The sequence below is a fragment of the Corythoichthys intestinalis genome, chromosome 7, assembly GCF_030265065.1.
Source record: "Corythoichthys intestinalis isolate RoL2023-P3 chromosome 7, ASM3026506v1, whole genome shotgun sequence".
Taxonomy (NCBI): Eukaryota; Metazoa; Chordata; class Actinopteri; order Syngnathiformes; family Syngnathidae; genus Corythoichthys; species Corythoichthys intestinalis.
The window spans coordinates 46886410-46905229 of NC_080401.1; the positions used below are offsets into that span (position 1 = coordinate 46886410).

Below are 18820 nucleotides of genomic sequence, written 5' to 3' on the forward strand. Positions count from 1 at the left end.
ACATATAAAAAATATATGGAATATAGGGACGCAGAGTGGAACAGAAGAATGTAATACAAATGTATCAATGATAATTTGCACTCAATCAAACTGTTTCACTATTGCAAAAGTTGAATTAAGCATGAGTTGGTTGGTTATACCTGGAGTCAAAAGGATGTACCGGTAATAGGAAAAAAAAACTCCACATTAGTGTAGCAATTAGGCCAACATGGAGGATTGTTAGAGCTGGTAAAAAATATCATCTGGCGATATATCGCGATCCTTTATGTCACGGTCCGAGTATCGCCACTTTCTTACAAGTATCGATACTTTAGGTACTTCTAATGTGCTCCGTCCACGCAGCGCTGACCACAAACAAACAAACTAGAGATGTCCCAAACAATCTCCCTCCTGTTGCTTTTCTTGCTCACCAGTGCATTGCAGTATCTTGTTAGAATTAACAATGAGTGAAAGCTGTTTTGGATTGAGGATTTGATGTTGCCAGAGAAGCCTGGAAGCGCTATACTTGAAAGATGATATAACGTTGAGCTTGTTTAAAACACTAGTATGAGTGGCAATTCATCCTGTGTGTGTAAGTGAGCAGCGTGAGGGGATTTGAGTGGACTAACTCAATAAAGCATTTAATTAAGACAACTATTTTTCTATGTTATTCTTGTTTATAAATAACTTAATGGGACAGTAACATTTTTAAAACTTTTTTTTTCAAGCTATTTTTTTTGGGGGGGGGGGGGGTCGGATCAGGACTGTATAAAATATGAAGTGTTCTAAATAGTTTTTATTCTATTTTGCAATGGAACAGTGTATATACCTCTGTATTTTTATACATTTTAAAAAGGTAATATTTTGCCATAGGTTGAGTATCGCAATACGTATTGGATCGCTACACAGGTATCGGGATACAGATCGGATCGTAACAAAAGCAGCTTGTCCCAGCCCTAAGGGCTTTCGTGTTGTTGGGCGTTGGTGGAAAAGTGCATTACTAAAATACTTTTCTTGTATAAGACATCACTAGTTCGTGACATAAGAGGAATTGGTAGGCAAGCGAAGAAACAAAAATAATCACTTTTGATTTTCTATTCCTCCACAAGACCCTGATGAAGGCTATGCTACACGAGTTAGTCCACCATTATAGTTGTAAGATATTTAGAAATAGAACTGCACTGACATTGAACTCTTCTGTCCTTATTATTTCTACAACCCACTTAGGCAAGAAACTAGAGTCGGCCCGAATAACTTGCAGCTCCTACAAGCAGCTATGAAATCCAATCTGAAAAATTTGGTATCTGTGTTTTGCTTTCGCTGTTTTCAGAAGTGAAGTGTACCTGCAAAAGCTTTGGAGATATGATCCTTCTTCCATTCCCAAGGTTGGTCATACTCATCTGCGGGTCTCTCGTCATCTTGCGGGAGTCTGCTGACCTCCTTGCCCTCTTCTTGAGCTTCTCCGAATGTGAAGCCTGGACGTTGGCCTCGCTTGTCTTCATAAGGGGTGTCATACAGCTGTAGCCCGCCCCGTGCTCGTCCTCCACCTGAGCCACGCTGCAGCTCTGTCAAAGCAGATACAAAATCCACTCAAGTCATTCCACTGTCGGAGTGCGCTGAAGATCACAGTCACAATAATATTAACACTGGTATTGTGTGGTACCAAGAGTGCCTGTTGAGTGCTGACATGACTAGAATTAAAAGAGCGGGACGAATGATGTTTGTGCAGCTCGCGGCGGGGCTCAGAATCTCATATCGCGGCTTAAAAAGGCTTTGAGCTCCAATGCCGAGTAGCATAAATGCACAGAGGCACACCCCTTCCATTCATCTGCACGACCCCCTGCAGCAATCGAGCGACGCTGACAACACCACTCTTGTTCCCCGATGAAAATTCTCATCACTTTCTCAGTAGGTCCCTACTGAGGAATATTTTCTTGGAGTCAAATGCGGCCTTGGGATAAAAAGGATTATTGACGCAAGCAGAAGAAATTAATCAGATTCCTGCATCTCATCAACAGGAGCCAGAAACGGGAAGTGCTCATTGCACATTTTATCTGATGTGCTCAAAAATGTACCCTCTTAAGAACAGGTGATAGGAACAAAATTGAAGATGTGGCGTCTTTTTAGAAAAAAAATTAAGTTAAATAAATAAAAAACAAAGTTGCACCCACAAGAGAACCATTTAATGGTGAAAGGTGGAGAAAAACTTCAACCTTCACACCACATCAAGACACAACCATTGCGCTCCCTGGTAATCACCATGGCGACCATGTGGAGGCCCTGGGGAAAGGCCCAAAGGCTCTGAAGAAAAAGGAAAATGGAGGGAGCGCACAGAGGAGCGAGGCAATAACAGGAGGGTAAGAGGAGGAGGAGGAGGAGTAGGCAGGCGAGGAGCAGGGAAAGCAGGAGGGCGGGGTGGTTGTTGAGCACGCATGTGGGGGATCTGTCAGCGTTTGATGTTAAGTCATGGCGACAGAAGCACGGCAGCGCCGAAAGCTGCTCTACCTGCGCCGGCAACCCGAGGTGTCAGCGGGGCCGCCGGGAGATGGCGAAGAATAAAGCGGGGAGATGAAAACAGGCTTATGGGGAATAAAATGAGAAATTTATTGGAACCATGATGTCGCACAGAAAAAGGGAAAATGGTAATCTGACAGAAAGGTGAGCAAGGCTGGGAACCGAGGGAAGCCGAGATGTAAGATGCATGTAAGAACAATTCAAGATTGAAGACCTGAAGAATTGGGATGTCTGGAACGTCTCATTTGCTTTTGTAGAGGTTTAAAAAGCACAACAGAGAAGAAAAGTATTGGGAAATCTAACCCAAACGCCAACAAAAAATACCACCTGAAACTATAAAGTATTTGGCTCTACTGAGGTCGAGTAGTCTTGTAAAGTTCTTATTTGGAAAAATAAATAAATAAATACTTCTATTTGGCGGAAAACAAAGACAAGGCTGAAAAAGCAGTTTCTGCTGTTGCACCCCTCTTTAAAATAAACTGTTGTATTTTAAGCCAAAAGAACTGTTGTGTTTGATAGAACAATATGTCTATATGTTGCCATAGCAGATTCATGGCGCATTAAGCCCCTCGAACTATTTTCAATTTGTCCGTTTTACCCTGGAAACCCCCGTTTACAGACGTCGCGCAACCGCTTTTGTTTCAACCTAGCCATATAAAGAAGGTAAGTAATCGTATTTACTATTCGAAATGTGTCATTTTCAGCTTAGAATCATATGATGTCAAATATTAAAAAAAAAAAAAGACAAAAAATTATTCACTCGCATATTTTAAACTTTTAAACAAATTACGTCACAATGAAAAAATTAGTGTCTGTAAATAAGTCACGGATTTCTACCTCATTACTATCGTTTAATTGTATTTTTTTCGTTACTGTCACATTTTCCCCAATATTTTAGATGATAAATAATCGAACCAAACAAAGAAAAATTGAAGAAGAAAAAAACTTTTATAGGGGTAAATATATGAAAATTAAAATCTCGACCACTTCTTGATGTCTGCGATTTCTACATCGCGACCCTTGTTATATTACCATGTTTCACCCATAAAATCCCCCAAAAATCAGGCTGTGGACATTCACAGCTGTGTCTTTACATTCAGCGATACATGCTACATGGAGTTTTTGGATCGAAAAAAAGTAAGTACGCGATAATATCCCGTTAAAATCATGGCGTCTTTAATTATGCTCTAGCGTGCTCTCCCCTCCAGTTAGGGTTTTGCTGTTAAAAAAAAAAAAAAAAAAATTAAATGCCCTTCTGTTAAAAATGTTTTCTTCTGCCAGAAAATTGAGATTTTAAGCTTTCCAATGATGTATCACACATGCATATAGGACAATTTTGAAATTTGGCCAAATTGGGGGTCTCAGAGCGGAACTTCAAGTCACCTGAGTGTTTTCCACCATATATTTCAATAAACTTACTGCAAATGTAATAACTATGATATAAATTAGATATATACAAAAGAAAACGGATTTGTATATGTGTACATGAATATAGCGTAACATTTTTAAAGCACCACTAGGTAACTTTTCAACTTTTATAAAATATTTTCATAACATTTGTGACGATCTGCCGATTGACAACGACTTGAATGACACCTCTTTTATATCTTGAGGGGGTCTGTATCCCTTCAACAGCACTAATTAACTTTGAGGAGGGTGGCAGGAACCCTGCCACACACAAACAAACAAAAACAAATGTGCAGACTGCTTTACGGCATACGTCACTTCCCACTTTCCTCATTCATTTTAAAGACAGAAGTCGATGCGAACGCTTTCGCGCAAATTCTGCAATGATGGCAGAGCAAAAGAAGAGTTACAAGGTTTGCCCGAGGAGGAGAAAAAAAAAAGGAGGCTACCAGGAAACTCATGAAAAAACATTGGCCCGGTGTTCACTCGCTGGTGTGACGCCCCCCACTGCCCTCAACTGAACTCATCAAAGCTGTTTTTAGCCACACAGTTGCTAAACGTCATATGCTATTGTTTAGCCACAACTGGATTCATTACCTTATGACTATTCATCCTTTTCACAGCCGCTGGAAACAGAAAGGTCGTTTAATCTATCTGCAGGCGACAGGGAGATCATGATTTTACGACACTGTGCGGGTGTGCGCTGGTCCTCGGTCAGCGCAGTCTTGCATTGGGCAAAACACTACCGCTGTTGTCCACCGGCATCACTAAAATCGACCAAAACTGAAACGTTACCAAATGTTGCTTTAAATAAAATATTCCATTTATTTATTCTTCAATTGAAATATATCGGCGATGGACTGACAACGCTAAGTTTGAAGCGTGAAGTAGCGAGGGATCACTGTAAACTTCCGTTCTTTCCAGCAGTTTGTTGATTAAATAAATGCATCATAGTTTCTTTGTACATAGGATTTGAGCACTAAAGGTTGCTGACCCCACTGACCTATGTTGGCAACTTACAAACAAATGAGCTAACAAATAAAACCTGAATCTGATGCAGTGGAATAACTATAAATCATTTGCTCCTGCTAGTGAGACAATTAATTTGTGTATAAAGTCTGATCTCGTGAGTATTAGAGTCAGTGACTGTCTGACAAGAGCTGTCAAAAGACAGACAAAAGCTTATAGATCAAAGCTGAGACAATGCTTGTCCATTCAGTCAATCACTGTTGGGATTCTCATCTCTAGCCATTGTCTCCATCCAGCTGCTACAACAACAGATTGCTACCCATCAGCCGAGGAAAGGAGGGCATAATCATTAAATCCTTATCAGCATCTTCGACCACCAAAGATGCAAGAGCCATCATAGAGCGAGCAAGACAATAATTTGCTAAAAGACAGATTACCAAGAAGGCCAGACTCCCCTCAGGGACTAAGGAGAGCCCTCAAGATGAAGCCAGATAGACGAACAAGGAGAGAGAGGAGGAGGGCGGGAAGCGGTGCAAGCGGCGGGAGCACTTTTACACTAAATGACTAGGACAGGGCAGGGATGGGATGCTGGGAAGAGGCAGACAGAGATGTTACAGGAGGAGAAACAAATGGAAAACGGTATACATGAGTGAAATGATGGAAACCACAGGGGAAGAGGGAGGGCAAGCAGTGAAATACTCCAAAGGGACGCACAGCAATGAATAGTCAAAAAGGAAATCACTATGTAAATCAGCATTCATTGTCCTGGGAAAAGAAATGCTGGCTCGCATTCATGATTTTACAAATTGAAATTGCAGCATACAAAATACAGAAAAATTTACTTAAACAATAAATATAAAATAAAATTTAAAAAACGGGGCAGTTTTCTGCTTAAAAAAGTACCGAGCGGAATTGATCGGAAAAATCTGGAAAAAACTTTATAATATTACATTTAAAAATACAAGTAAAATCTTGAGAAACTGTTGCTTCTTATTTGAGGTCATTCCTACTAGACAGCGCTTGCATCTAAAAATATTGCTCACAAAACAAAAAATAAAATGGGTCGAATGAACACTTGTAAGGTGGGTCACATGTATCTCAAAGCCTCATTGTATTTTAATATTGAATGTAATCCAGGTAGGCCCTACAGGAAGCAAATAATACTGATTTTAGTTAGTTACTGATGAAGATATGATGTATTTTTTTGAAAGTCACAGAGCTAATCAGAATGGACTTTCTAGCCATGTCCTGACTCCTGTAAATTCAAATTGCATTACACATTTATTCTGAATCCCTCATCTGCTCCATACATATACAGTGATCCCTCGCTACATTGCGCTTCATCTTCAGTCCATCGTGGATTTTTTTTTTCCAATTAAAAAAACAATAAAAATACAGATGAGCTGTCCCGAGCTGATCGCGTAGTCTCACTCTCGCTCCCTCCCTCCCTGCTCTTTGTTCGTTAGGCCGTGCAATGGAGTTGCTTTTCAAAGTCAATGACGTTGACAGATGATTGTGTCTAATCTTGCCAGAGTGCCAAACTTCAAACGCGCCGCATGCGTCAATCGTTGTTTAACCTGTTAAACAGTTGCTGTGGCAACTCATTGTGTGTAAGTGAGCAGTGGAGTGGAGTGAGTGGATTCACTCAATGAAGCATTTAATAAAGCCAAGCATTTTTCTACTACAGTACTTTATCATTCATTCATTCATTTTCCATGCCGCTTTCTCCTCACGAGGGTCACGGAGGTGCTGGAGCCTATCCCAGCCAACTACGGGCAGTAGGCAGGGGACACCATGAACTGGTCGCCAGCCAGTCGCAGGGCACAAGGAGACATACAACCATTAACGCACACACTCATACCTACGGACAATTTAGAGTGGTCAATCAGCCTACCATGCATGTTTTTGGGATGTGGGAGGAAACCGGAGTTCCCGGAGGAAACCCACGCAGGCACGGGGAGAACATGCAAACTCCACACAGGTAGGCCGAAGCCCGGGATTGAACCCTTGATCTCAGAACTGTCAGGCAGACGTGCTAACCACTCAGCCACCGTGCCGCAACACAGTACTTTATTCTTGTTTTAAAATAATTTGGTAGCACAGTAACATGTTTAAAACTTATCATAAACATAATGATTACATTTGAAGTGCTTAGAAACCATTTATTAAAACATACTTTTTTTCCAATACACTTTGGGGAAAAAAAGGGGAAAAACATGTCTTATATTTATCTCTTTCCAATGCTAAATCTGAATAAATACAGTGAACACAAAAAAACACAACAAAAATGGAGGGGGGGGGCAGTACTTAGCAGTTTTTCACTAATTTCGGCGGGTTCTGGCCCCCATTAACCGCGAAAAACGAGGGATAACTGTAAAAGGAAACTTTTTTTTTTTTTTTTTTTTTTTTTACAATGAACACTCACATTGAAACCTGTTGCCAATTCAGAGTCTTTATCCCTATACCAATTGTGTCCACTCACCTGTTATGACTCGCTGGGCCTCATATGGTTCCATGTAGCTATTGTTCTCTGAGGGAACCGGTCTTATATCTGGTTCTGGTCGAATGTCCAAGCGAACGTCAAAGGGGTCCGAATAATCTGTGTCCCCCGCCAGTGGAGCAGATGGCACGGCCTAAAAAGAAACAAAATCCATCCATACACTTGCAGTATTTTCAATACATATGTCATTAAATTACCAAAATACAATATTAAAAAATGCTGAAATCGCTGCTAGCTAGGGTTGGGCATCGAGCATCGACGGGTTCTAACACTCTGATGCGTCCGAAATCGTTCAAATTTTTAAATTTCGATTCCTTGTTTCGATGCCCTGACCGTCGAGCGGAAAAAAATTGCTCGATTTTAAAGACTGATATTTATTTACAAGTTATAATTAGCCCTGTGAGAAGTTCATTTAATTTCAAAATAGGTCGAGAAGTTAAGACTTTAATATAAACAATGCAGTTTTTTGGACCCTGCATTTTTTTTTTGACCCTGCCTCTTAAAAGAATCGGAATTGGGAATCGTTCGGAACCGGAATCGAAACGTAGAATCGGAATCATTCAGTTTCAAACGATGCCCAACCCTACTGCTAGCACATACAGTGCCTTGCAAAAGTATTCGGCCCCCTTGAACCTTGCAACCTTTCGCCACATTTCAGGCTTCAAACATAAAGATATACAATTTTAATTTTTTGTCAAGAATCAACAACAAGTGGGACACAGTCGTGAAGTGGAACAAAATTTATTGGATAATTTAAACTTTTTTAACAAATAAAAAACTGAAAAGTGGGGCGTGCAATATTATTCGGCCCCCTTGCGTTAATACTTTGTAGCGCCACCTTTTGCTCCAATTACAGCTGCAAGTCGCTTGGGGTATGTTTCTATCACTTTTGCACATCGAGAGACTGACATTCTTGCCCATTCTTCCTTGCAAAACAGCTCGAGCTCAGTGAGGTTGGATGGAGAGTGTTTGTGAACAGCAGTCTTCAGCTCTTTCCACAGATTCTCGACTGGATTCAGGTCTGGACTTTGACTTGGCCATTCTAACACCTGGATACGTTTATTTTTGAACCATTCCATTGTAGATTTGGCTTTATGTTTTGGATCATTGTCCTGTTGGAAGATAAATCTCCGTCCCAGTCTCAGGTCTTGTGCAGATACCAACAGGTTTTCTTCCAGAATGTTCCTGTATTTGGCTGCATCCATCTTCCCGTCAATTTTAACCATCTTCCCTGTCCCTGATGAAGAAAAGCAGGCCCAAACCATGATGCTGCCACCACCATGTTTGACAGTGGGGATGGTGTGTTCAGGGTGATGAGCTGTGTTGCTTTTACGCCAAACATATCGTTTTGCATTCTGGCCAAAAAGTTCCATTTTGGTTTCATCTAACCAGAGCACCTTCTTCCACATGTTTGGTGTGTCTCCCAGGTGGCTTGTGGCAAACTTTAAACAAGACTTTTTATGGATATCTTTGAGAAATGGCTTTCTTCTTGCCACTCTTCCATAAAGGCCAGATTTGTGCAGTGTACGACTGATTGTTGTCCTATGGACAGACTCTCCCACCTCAGCTGTAGATCTCTGCAGTTCATCCAGAGTGATCATGGGCCTCTTGGCTGCATCTCTGATCAGTTTTCTCCTTGTTTGAGAAGAAAGTTTGGAAGGACGGCCGGGTCTTGGTAGATTTGCAGTGGTCTGATGCTCCTTCCATTTCAATATGATGGCTTGCACAGTGCTGCTTGAGATGTTTAAAGCTTGGGAAATCTTTTTGTATCCAAATCCGGCTTTAAACCTCTCCACAACAGTACCTCGGACCTGCCTGGTGTGTTCCTTGGTTTTCATAATGCTCTCTGCACTTTAAACAGAACCCTGAGACTATCACAGAGCAGGTGCATTTATGCGGAGACTTGATTACACACAGGTGGATTTTATTTATCATCATCGGTCATTTAGGACAACATTGGATCATTCAGAGATCCTCACTGAACTTCTGGAGTGAGTTTGCTGCACTGAAAGTAAAGGGACCGAATAATATTGCACGCCCCACTTTTCAGTTTTTTATTTGTTAAAAAAGTTTAAATTACCCAATAAATGTTGTTCCACTTCACGATTGTGTCCCACTTGTTGTTGATTCTTGACAAAAAAATTAAATTTCATATCTTTATGTTTGAAGCCTGAAATGTGGCGAAAGGTTGCAAGATTCAAGGGGGCCGAATACTTTTGCAAGGCACTGTACAAAATAACTTTATTATACTATATTCTCTTCATTAGTTTGTCATGAGATTTTTTCCTATTATAAACATTGTCTTGACTCAATAAAGGTTATGAAACTGTAATTATACTGACTTCCTGACTGATATCCCTGCTGATTTGCTTGCATGCAAAGCAGATGATGTGTTGCTGTTTTTATGTTAATATGGTGACACTTGCAACAACACTTACAGTGTCACAAGAGCCGCAGATGTTATATTTAGTAGCAATACAAATGTGCTCCCGGTTCAAAATGTTTAACCATATTCAGTTTCGCGGTCGCCACATAAAAGACAGAACATAGGCTCTAGTATTTAGTGTATTTGTCACATTTTAAGAATGGAACAATAGTACTAATGTATTCATCGGGTACCACATCATGCAGGGGGAAAAAAAACGGTGGTCCACTGGCTCGCTGACAGCTACAGAGGTAGACATATGGTCACATACACAGAAGCGTGCACACCTCCGAACACCATCACTCTTAGGCAAACTGCTTGGCTGCTTTCTGTCTAACAATTCCCACTTCAACACAAACAAAGCCTAAAAATAAAACTTGATTCAAGCACCAACATTGATTGTGTTGTCTATCGATGTACAGGAATCCTCTGTGTAAATGAGGGTGCAGATTTTCCCACAGATCCCGGGAAATTAATGAGGGAAGAAACTATTGACTGGAATTCACACTGTTAATCAGCTTTATAGCTTCTTAAGAAGTTTACTTTTTAAACAAAGTTAAACCTTTCCATAGCGAACGGGCTCTGCGGCAAATAGTGATAAAATTGTAAATAATTGACTCTTCCCTGAAAAAATATTTACAAGTATTGCTGCCTAAAATTGACCTAAAATAAACCAGCAGGAACATTCTTGAAAAACTATACCTGAAATCACTATAACGGGATTATCAGATTACATCACTGCTTCTGCTGCTGCACATGTTGGTTGCAGAAAGAGCCCTCAATATGTTTTGCTTTGTGGTCAGATGCGTTAACTGTTCCGATAAAAACAACAAAAAACAAGGTTTTACCGCACACCATCGAGAAGGCCTATGTGGTTGCAAGAAGAGATTTCTCGATCCGATCACGCAATTTTTCAGAGGATCGGAATCGGGTGAAAAGGATCTGGTTTGGGTTTTTAATTTTAAAAAATATATTTCTTGTGCATCATACTTGCACAGCCTCTTACTCACCCCTCCTGCTGCTTTTCTTGCTCACCAGTGCAGCAGATGTTTGCTTATTAAAGTTAACAATGAGTGACAGCTCTGAGGCTTTCATCTTGCCAGAGAAGCTTGGTAGCGCTGCGCTTCAAAAGAGCTGATTCGTTTCGCTTGTTAAATATGTGTCAACTCATTGTCTTCAAATCTGCAGAATTTATGACCTCGTTTAGCAACACTCAGGCAATGTCTACACCTAGCAGTTTTTTTTTTTTTTTTAAACCGAGGATCCTGCCCAAATACGTCCGGAAAAAATAAGTTTACACCAGCATGTTTGTAGAAAAAAAAAAAACCTTCCAAAGCCAACCGCGTTCATTCATTTTTAAGCACATTCAGAACAATGCACGAAAAATAATTGTCCATAATACACTCATCCTTTGCATGTGTTCTTCAATATAAAGCATTGCAATAGCTTGTAAATAAATGAAAGCAATAGTCACCTGTCTTATTTACTCCAAATGTAAACAATGGTCTTATGTGTGACATAGGGACAAAGTTTGTCGCAGTCAGTGACATTTCCACAGTTAAATCTTCGGCTATCAGTGTCCACATGATGGTGCTACAAACGCAGAATTCGCACAGCTTCACTTTGGACTGAGTTTTTAAGAACCCCTGTTTGAATTTGCGTGTACGTGTGGATGTAAAATCGTATCATGTGTCAAATTGTAGAAAAGGATCTTTTTGCCAAAGACCCTGCTTAGTGTGCTGTGGCAAGTCATTGTGTAAGTGAGGCTTTCTCAGCAGCGTGGGAGGATTTGAGTGGACTCACTCAATAAAGCATTTCATAAAGACAAGTTATTCTTGTTTAAAAAATCACTGGGACAGTAACATTTTTAAAAATGACTTTTTTTTTTTTTTTTAAAACACTTTTTTTTTCCCGGTATTGGATCGGGACTCAGTATCAGCAGATTCTCAAAATCTGGCGACTCGGACTCAGGTGCAAAAATATGCCATCAGGACATCCCTAGTTGTAAGCATTAAAACAAATCGACTGGAACAAACATGATAAGCGACCACTTCATATCAGCTAAGCTTTAATTAAAAAGCCAACCTACTGACAAAGGCTTCATTGATTTTGTCAATAACTTTAATAACCGAGTTTCCGGCCATTTCTCATCATTTATCCAATCGCATTTAAAGGAGTCGACACTTTCTGCAACTTTGATAAACTCACATCCTCTGTGTTGGTAAACAATCCCTCTAGATCAGGGGTGCCCATCACGTTGATCGCGGTCGACTAGTCGATCGCAACCTAGTGTGGGAAGCTCAAGGCATCAAAAGATAAATAAATGAAAAAATGTACATAGTTAAATATGTTGTGTGAGCAACATATGAGGATATTCAGAACCCCCTTGCTGTTAAGGTATAACGCGGGAGGTTGTCTACTATTCAGTACAACAATAATTACTCCTGCTCTGTATGATCTTTGTGTATCCTGGTCGACAATACAGTCTTCCAACATGTGCTCTTTCGGGGGTCTCTCAGCTTGCAAAACCAAACCCCATTAATTATTTATGGAAGGTTTCAAACTCAGGGGACAGGCGACCAACTCTAATTCAACACACTGCTCCGGTCATCAATTATTTTCTCATCTTTCTCTTGAAGATACCCGTGTGGCTCTCCGTCTACAATTTATGCAAACATATTTCTGACACACATTTGCTCTGTGAGTGCAATCAATAAAGCTGTCAGACTGATAGTAAATGAGAGAAGAGAGAATTGGGAGTGTGCTTTCACCCCCTTCACTCCTCCCTCATTCACGCGCTCAAGTTTATTTGTCATCACCTACAACGCAGATTACATACTCAAGGCCCGCCTGCCAGATAAGTCCCTTTACATAACTTTATGTTAACGCGTAAACGCTTGATAAAGTTTGTGCTCAACTTCTGTTCAAAATTAGCAGATGAGAATCACTGATGTTAAGGTGATAATAGTTGGGTGGACTATTACCGGCAGTCGAAATGTACGTAGATACTAGAGCTGGGAATTTTTGGGCACCTAACGATTCGATTACGATTACGATTCAGAGGCTCCGATTCGATTATAGAACGATTATTGATGCATCCCCCTCCTTTTTTTTTTTTTTTTTTTTAAATGTTTTGTAAATTAGTTCCAAAATTGTTCAAAAATCCTCCCAGGCTAAACCAAACTACTATTTCAGTATCAAGTTAACATATAAAAGTAAACAAATATACAAAAATAACAGTAAATAAAAAACTCCAGTCCCCATTCTGTATCAGCAGCTTTAAACAACATTCAATTAATTTAATGTTGTGAATCAACTGTTACAGTTGTTAAAATTACTCCCGTTATTCCATAATTTCCCTTCTGTCTACTTTTGTCAAAGTTTTAAAACTATTTCATCATTTAAAGATAGATTCAAGACAAGATTCTGCCGATTTAGGAGTATTTTAGATAAAAAGTTAATTAGGTACGCTACAACAGAGCCTTCTAGAGAGGTCTACTGCTTTAAGATGGCGGCTGTTTACTTACGCCGGAAAGTCTGTCATTTCTCATCTCTGTTCAATAATACATGTTTTAACACCGACGTCGTCTGTCATTTTGCATCTAGTTCTACATATATATGATATCTACTGTAGCCGTATGTTTGCAGCAACTAGCAACTGGGTGTTGCTTGTAGCGGCTGTCGGACGCAGTCAGGTATGATTGTTTTTTTATCTAGCGGCATGAGTTGAACATGATATTTACTCTCGGTCCGTTCCTCATTGCGTCCCAAAGACCGCGCTGACTGTTTTACTTCCGCTTTACCTGGTATAATTCAATAATCGGAATTTGGATATTTGTGAATCGTTCTCGAATCTTCCACGGCTGAATCGCGAATAATCTAAGAATCGGAAATTTTGCACGGCTCTAGTAGATACTAAAGGGTATAAGGATACATCAACTTGGATTAATCAAAATGCAAAACATCAGTCAATATTGTGATCTTTTAGATAGGCCTTTTTCTTTAAAATGAATGGTTTCATTCTAATTTCTGAAATGTTGTCAAAGGGAACCTCGGACTTAAAGACTTGTAGGCTCTAATAAGCACCAATTGTTCTCTTTCACTAAAATGTGTTATTAGAAACACATAAAATATTGCCATTGATTTATAAAGCTATAATATTTAGTAGATGTTATGACCTACAGAGGGCGCCATGTTTTATGGACGCTCAGGGTGATGACGTAGATTGTCACTGTCACTCGACGAATACTACCGGGTTACTGCAATTCCTTCTACGCGGTGAGACGTCCAACACATGTGCTCATCGGTTAAAAGTGGTGAGTACTTACTATTTGTAACCTTTTATTGAGTCTTTTATTACCTATTCATTGCCTCAAAATACTTTTTGCATGTGTTTCCCTCTCATATTTTTAAGCATAGTGTTTTCATTGTGGTAGTGTTAATGCAAATTATTGCTATGTTGACCACATAAGTCAGGTAGCATATTCATACCACCCTTATTTGATATTTACACGTTTAAGTATTTTCTTAAGGCATCAAGAGCATGTTCTGTCTGTATGCATCTAAAGAAAAAAAAGCTGAAAGTGCACGGTAGTACTTTGGGTGTCAAATTCACCTCTTGTAGCACGTTTCACCAGTGTAGCACATTTTGGCAGAATACAGGTTTTTTTCCCACCTACTCTCTTCACGTCTCATCCCGTCTTTCCAGTTCATTTTGCTTTTGCTGCTCGTTTTGTGAAATATTGACAATGCAGTCATGCTTATTAGTGTTCCTCTCGGGTTCAAATTGAAAGGGTTGAAGTTGAACATGTGACATTTTTATGTCGCTAGAGTCATACTCTGGAAGCCCGGCAGCGTAACCATGTAACGTCACTGCCCTGCGACATCAACAACAATGGAGACCTACTAGGTAAACTAATTTTACAAATTGTACAAAAACGAAAACATCAAGAGGGGTTTCAATATCAAATTATTTTGACTCATAAACGTTTATCCTTTTAAGAACTAAAAGTCTTTCTGTCCGTGGATCCCTTCAAAACATCAAAATTGCTTTGCATTTTTTAATTGTTTTTGGCGAAATCTAAATATGCAAAAAGTGTACATTAATCTCGTATCAAATCAAATCGTAGCAGACAGCGAGATAGGCAAATATCGGATCATTGTTCAAAGAATCAACATAAAATTGATGATTTTCATTGTACTTTTTGGCCAATGACAATAAATGAACCCTGATTTTGATTTACACACTTCTTACACGCTTGCACACCCAATCACATTCTGGGGAGTAATCGCAGTTGTCACAAGTTTAACGAGACTAATTTAATCATCAATTGTCCTAACAAAACTGTAGCAACACTACTCACTAGGGTAGGTTAAGGGTAAAAAATACAATAGAACGGACGGCATTGCACTAATGTTGCATTTGTAAGCATCTCTGCAGAGTTTTTAAACATCAGGGGTTTTTTTTGGGACCACGACAGTGTCTGAGTGTGATTGGATGGGTGAGTCTGTCTAAGCGACAGCTTGCCATGTCTGCAGAATGAAGGCTTCAGCGAAACACTACTTGTTGAAAATAAAAAGGTTATTGATCGAACCCTGTCTGTCTTCTTTGTGCAGACACTACATTAAGTGTCTTGTCTCGTCACTATTTCTGATATACTCACAGGTTCTTGCTGGTCATCCAAAGAGATGGCACTGAGCAGGATCTTGGTTCGCCCAAGGTCCTGGGAGTCCACTTTGATGAGTCTGTGTTTGGGAGATTTCACATTGTTGCTCAAGGACTTCATGGGCGAGCCGTACACTGGGGTGGAGGGCTCAGAAGTCCCAGATTCAGCCCTGAGCCTATTCTCCGAGTCCTCATACGGATCTTCGAAGTCCAGGTCCCTCTGGAGGCGGTAGGCTTTTAGGATCTCGCTCTCGGTGTAGTCCGGCGTGGGAGGCTGTGGGGGAACCTTCCTGCTGCCAAAACTCAGGTAGTCTTTGAGCCACTTGGCCATAGCGGCTTTGTTTTTAACCTCAATGGAGTTCTAAAGACTAAACAGAATAGATAAAGAACAAGAAGGTTATTGCATTTTTAACACTTTTTGTGTGTTTAATGGCAGAAATATGGGTACATTAGTAGCAGTGTTGTTAATAACGGCGTTACAATATAACGGCGTTACTAACGGCGTTATTTTTTTCAGTAGTGGGTAATCTAATTAATTACTTTTCTCATCTTGGCAACGCCGTTACCGTTACTGAGGACGGAAAGGCATGCGTTACTATGCGTTACTATATTGGTCGAAAAGTCTGAGGGAGACGGACTCACCGAGACGACAGAGCAGAGCAGGAGCGGGGAGGAGGCAAGAAAGTTGTGACGCCGAGCAAACGCGATGCTAGGTAGCTCCAATAATACATGTTGTAGCCGATAGCCGGACAAACTACGCCCGCATGTTATGGTAGATATGGTAGACATGGTAGATATCCCATGTACTGTATATAGATATAACTAGATGCAAAATGACAGCCGCCATCTTAAAGCAGTAGGCTTTTTAGGACGGCTCTGTTGTAGAGAACCTTCCTCGCGAACCTAAGTAACTTTTTATCTAGAATACTTCTAAATCGGCAAAATCTTGACTTGAATCTATCTTTAAATGATGAAACAGTTTTAAAACTTTCATATGTCGAAAGTAGAGAGAAGGGAACTAATGCAATAATGGGAGCAATTTTAACAACTTTTAACAGTTGATTCAGGGTAAAGGGTAAATTAGGGTAAAGAATTGGGCTCGGGCCAATTGTACCAAAAACCTCCACAAAAAACTTCACATAGTGTGGCCAATGTTTTTAGTAATTATCACCAATTACTTTGCCAAGTAACTGATTACTCTTACATTCAGGTAATTGAGTTAGTAACACAATTACTTTTTGGGAGAAGTAATTTGTAACTATAATTAATTACTTTTTTTCAGTAAGATTAACAACACTGATTAGTAGTCAGTTTGCTTCCCACCATTAACGTACTACACTAATACAATCCTATAAATTTCAGGGAACTATGGAATGCAACATAATATTGAGTTGACGGTGATATGTGTCCAATCCATTTTAACTGAGAGTGTCCTCAGTGAATTTTTACCGCTAACCTTTAAGTCAAAGCAGTTTACTTATTATGGCGATATGATTGGAGCAGAAAAACCTGATGGTACATTCTCATCAAATGTATAATAAAAAACTATATCCTGTGGTATAAATTGAGGGCATCTACAACAATTCATTTTCTAGAAACTTATTCGTTAAGGGGAATAATGGGTTATTCAAGAACAGTTTTCAAGGCCATTAAACACTGATTTAATTACGTTATAGGTAAAGTGCCAATTAAACTTTACTTTAAATCGTATTACAGTTTCCTGTGAAGAAAAAAAAAACATCAGCTAGATATTTCTTGGGTCATAAATACAGTAAATGGCTGGGGTTTTTTTTGTTTTTTTTTTAAAATGGCAACATTAATTTGCAATGACATAGCCTTCCAAAGTGTTTTGTTTTAATTCCCCCCCTTACTCAAAGTAAAACTGGCAAAATACATTGTTTTTTTTTCCTTGTGGCATTTGCTTGATTTCTTTGAATACCAGACTACGGACTATAATTGAAACAGTTTTTCACCATGCCTGTTGTTTAGCTTTAATTTAGAGTTGTACAGGTGAGGCAAAAACGATAAAGCATTTGCAGCTCGGAAGTACATATCTTGTTTAAAAAGTTTTCACATGCCAATAAATCACTGCAATTTTTAAACTTGCTTGACTCAGTCAGTCCTATGGACGATGATAGACGTCCAATCAAGGACCGGCAAGCTGAGGCTCCAAAGCTGCATGTGGTTGTTTTCGTCCTTCTGCTGTGATTTTCAATTAGTTTGTCACCAGACAGAAGTCAACTCCTCGCAGTCAAAATAAATTTGCCATCTACTGATGTCAATGGCAGCCAATTTATTACTCATCGGTTGCCATCGACGGAATGATCGCTGCCACCTCCTCCCAGTCAAAACGGATTGGACGTTGAGCATTGTCAATGGCAATGAAATCTATGCTTCACAGCCAGTCCTCCACGTTTTAATGAATTGGACGTCTATCTTGGTCTTTAACATGCAAATCCTGGCAAATTAATTTGAATAAGTGATACCTTTAACTAAGCCCTCAGCCCTAAGGTGACAAACTTCAATTGATTTCTTTAACTACTGTCAATTAAAGCAACACTACGTAACACCGGTGGACAAAAGCGGTAGTGTTTTGCATTAAGGAAGATTTCCCATGAAGATAGCACACGCCCGCACAGTGTCATGAAATCATGATCTCCCGGTCGCCTGCAGATGGATTAAACGATATTTTTGTTTCCAGCTGGTGTATGAAGGATGAATTGTAATAAGGCAATGAATCCAGTTGTGCTAAACAATAGCACATGACCGTTAGCAACCGTATGGCTGTGGCTGTAGGTTTGGTCTCAATAATGGTATGGACAATATAACAGCATAGCCTGCATTTACACTTTTTGCTGGCGACGGGACATCAAGGCTACATGTCCCATCAATATAACCCTAATTAATTGATAGGCTAAATGATCAATGCAAAAACAAAAAAAATCTGTATTGACTAGTACTAACTTTCACACTGCAAATTTATAACGTCTTAATCTGATATATTTTCTTAAATTAGATATTTTTTCTTTAATTTTCTCCATCTTGTTTAAAGTGTGAAATACTAGTTAACAGATTAATGGGTCAGACTATTCAATTTACTTTAGGTAAATATTACCATTTGTTCTTATTAAGCCCATACAGCCAAAGGTTGGCCATTTTTCACTAAAATCAAGCGAAAAAATGCTTTCAAATATTGTTTTGAACAACATCAGTTCTTCAATTAAGAACATTTCTGACGAAAGAAAAAGCTTTTTTTTTTTTTTTTTTTTAGATTAAATAGACTCCCTTTTGTCTTAAAATAAGTGTGTTAAGAAAAATAACTATCTGAAAATAATCCTATTTCAAGAAATCTCAGTAAAAT

The 18820-nt window shown here is 39.5% G+C and overlaps 1 protein-coding gene across 2 annotated transcripts in view; it reads right to left on the minus strand.

The window, feature by feature from the left end:
* Nucleotides 1–18820, minus strand: part of shdb (Src homology 2 domain containing transforming protein D, b) — a 73027-nt gene that overhangs the window by 52265 nt on the left and 1942 nt on the right. For both annotated transcript variants that reach the window (XM_057841868.1, XM_057841867.1), the window contains exons 2-4: nt 15458–15827; nt 7352–7502; nt 1323–1544 (exon numbers count right to left, since the gene is read on the minus strand). In XM_057841868.1, coding sequence (XP_057697851.1) covers nt 1323–1544; nt 7352–7502; nt 15458–15790 — 706 coding nt within the window. In that variant the 5' untranslated portion in view covers nt 15791–15827. The remainder of the gene's footprint in view (nt 1–1322; nt 1545–7351; nt 7503–15457; nt 15828–18820) is intronic.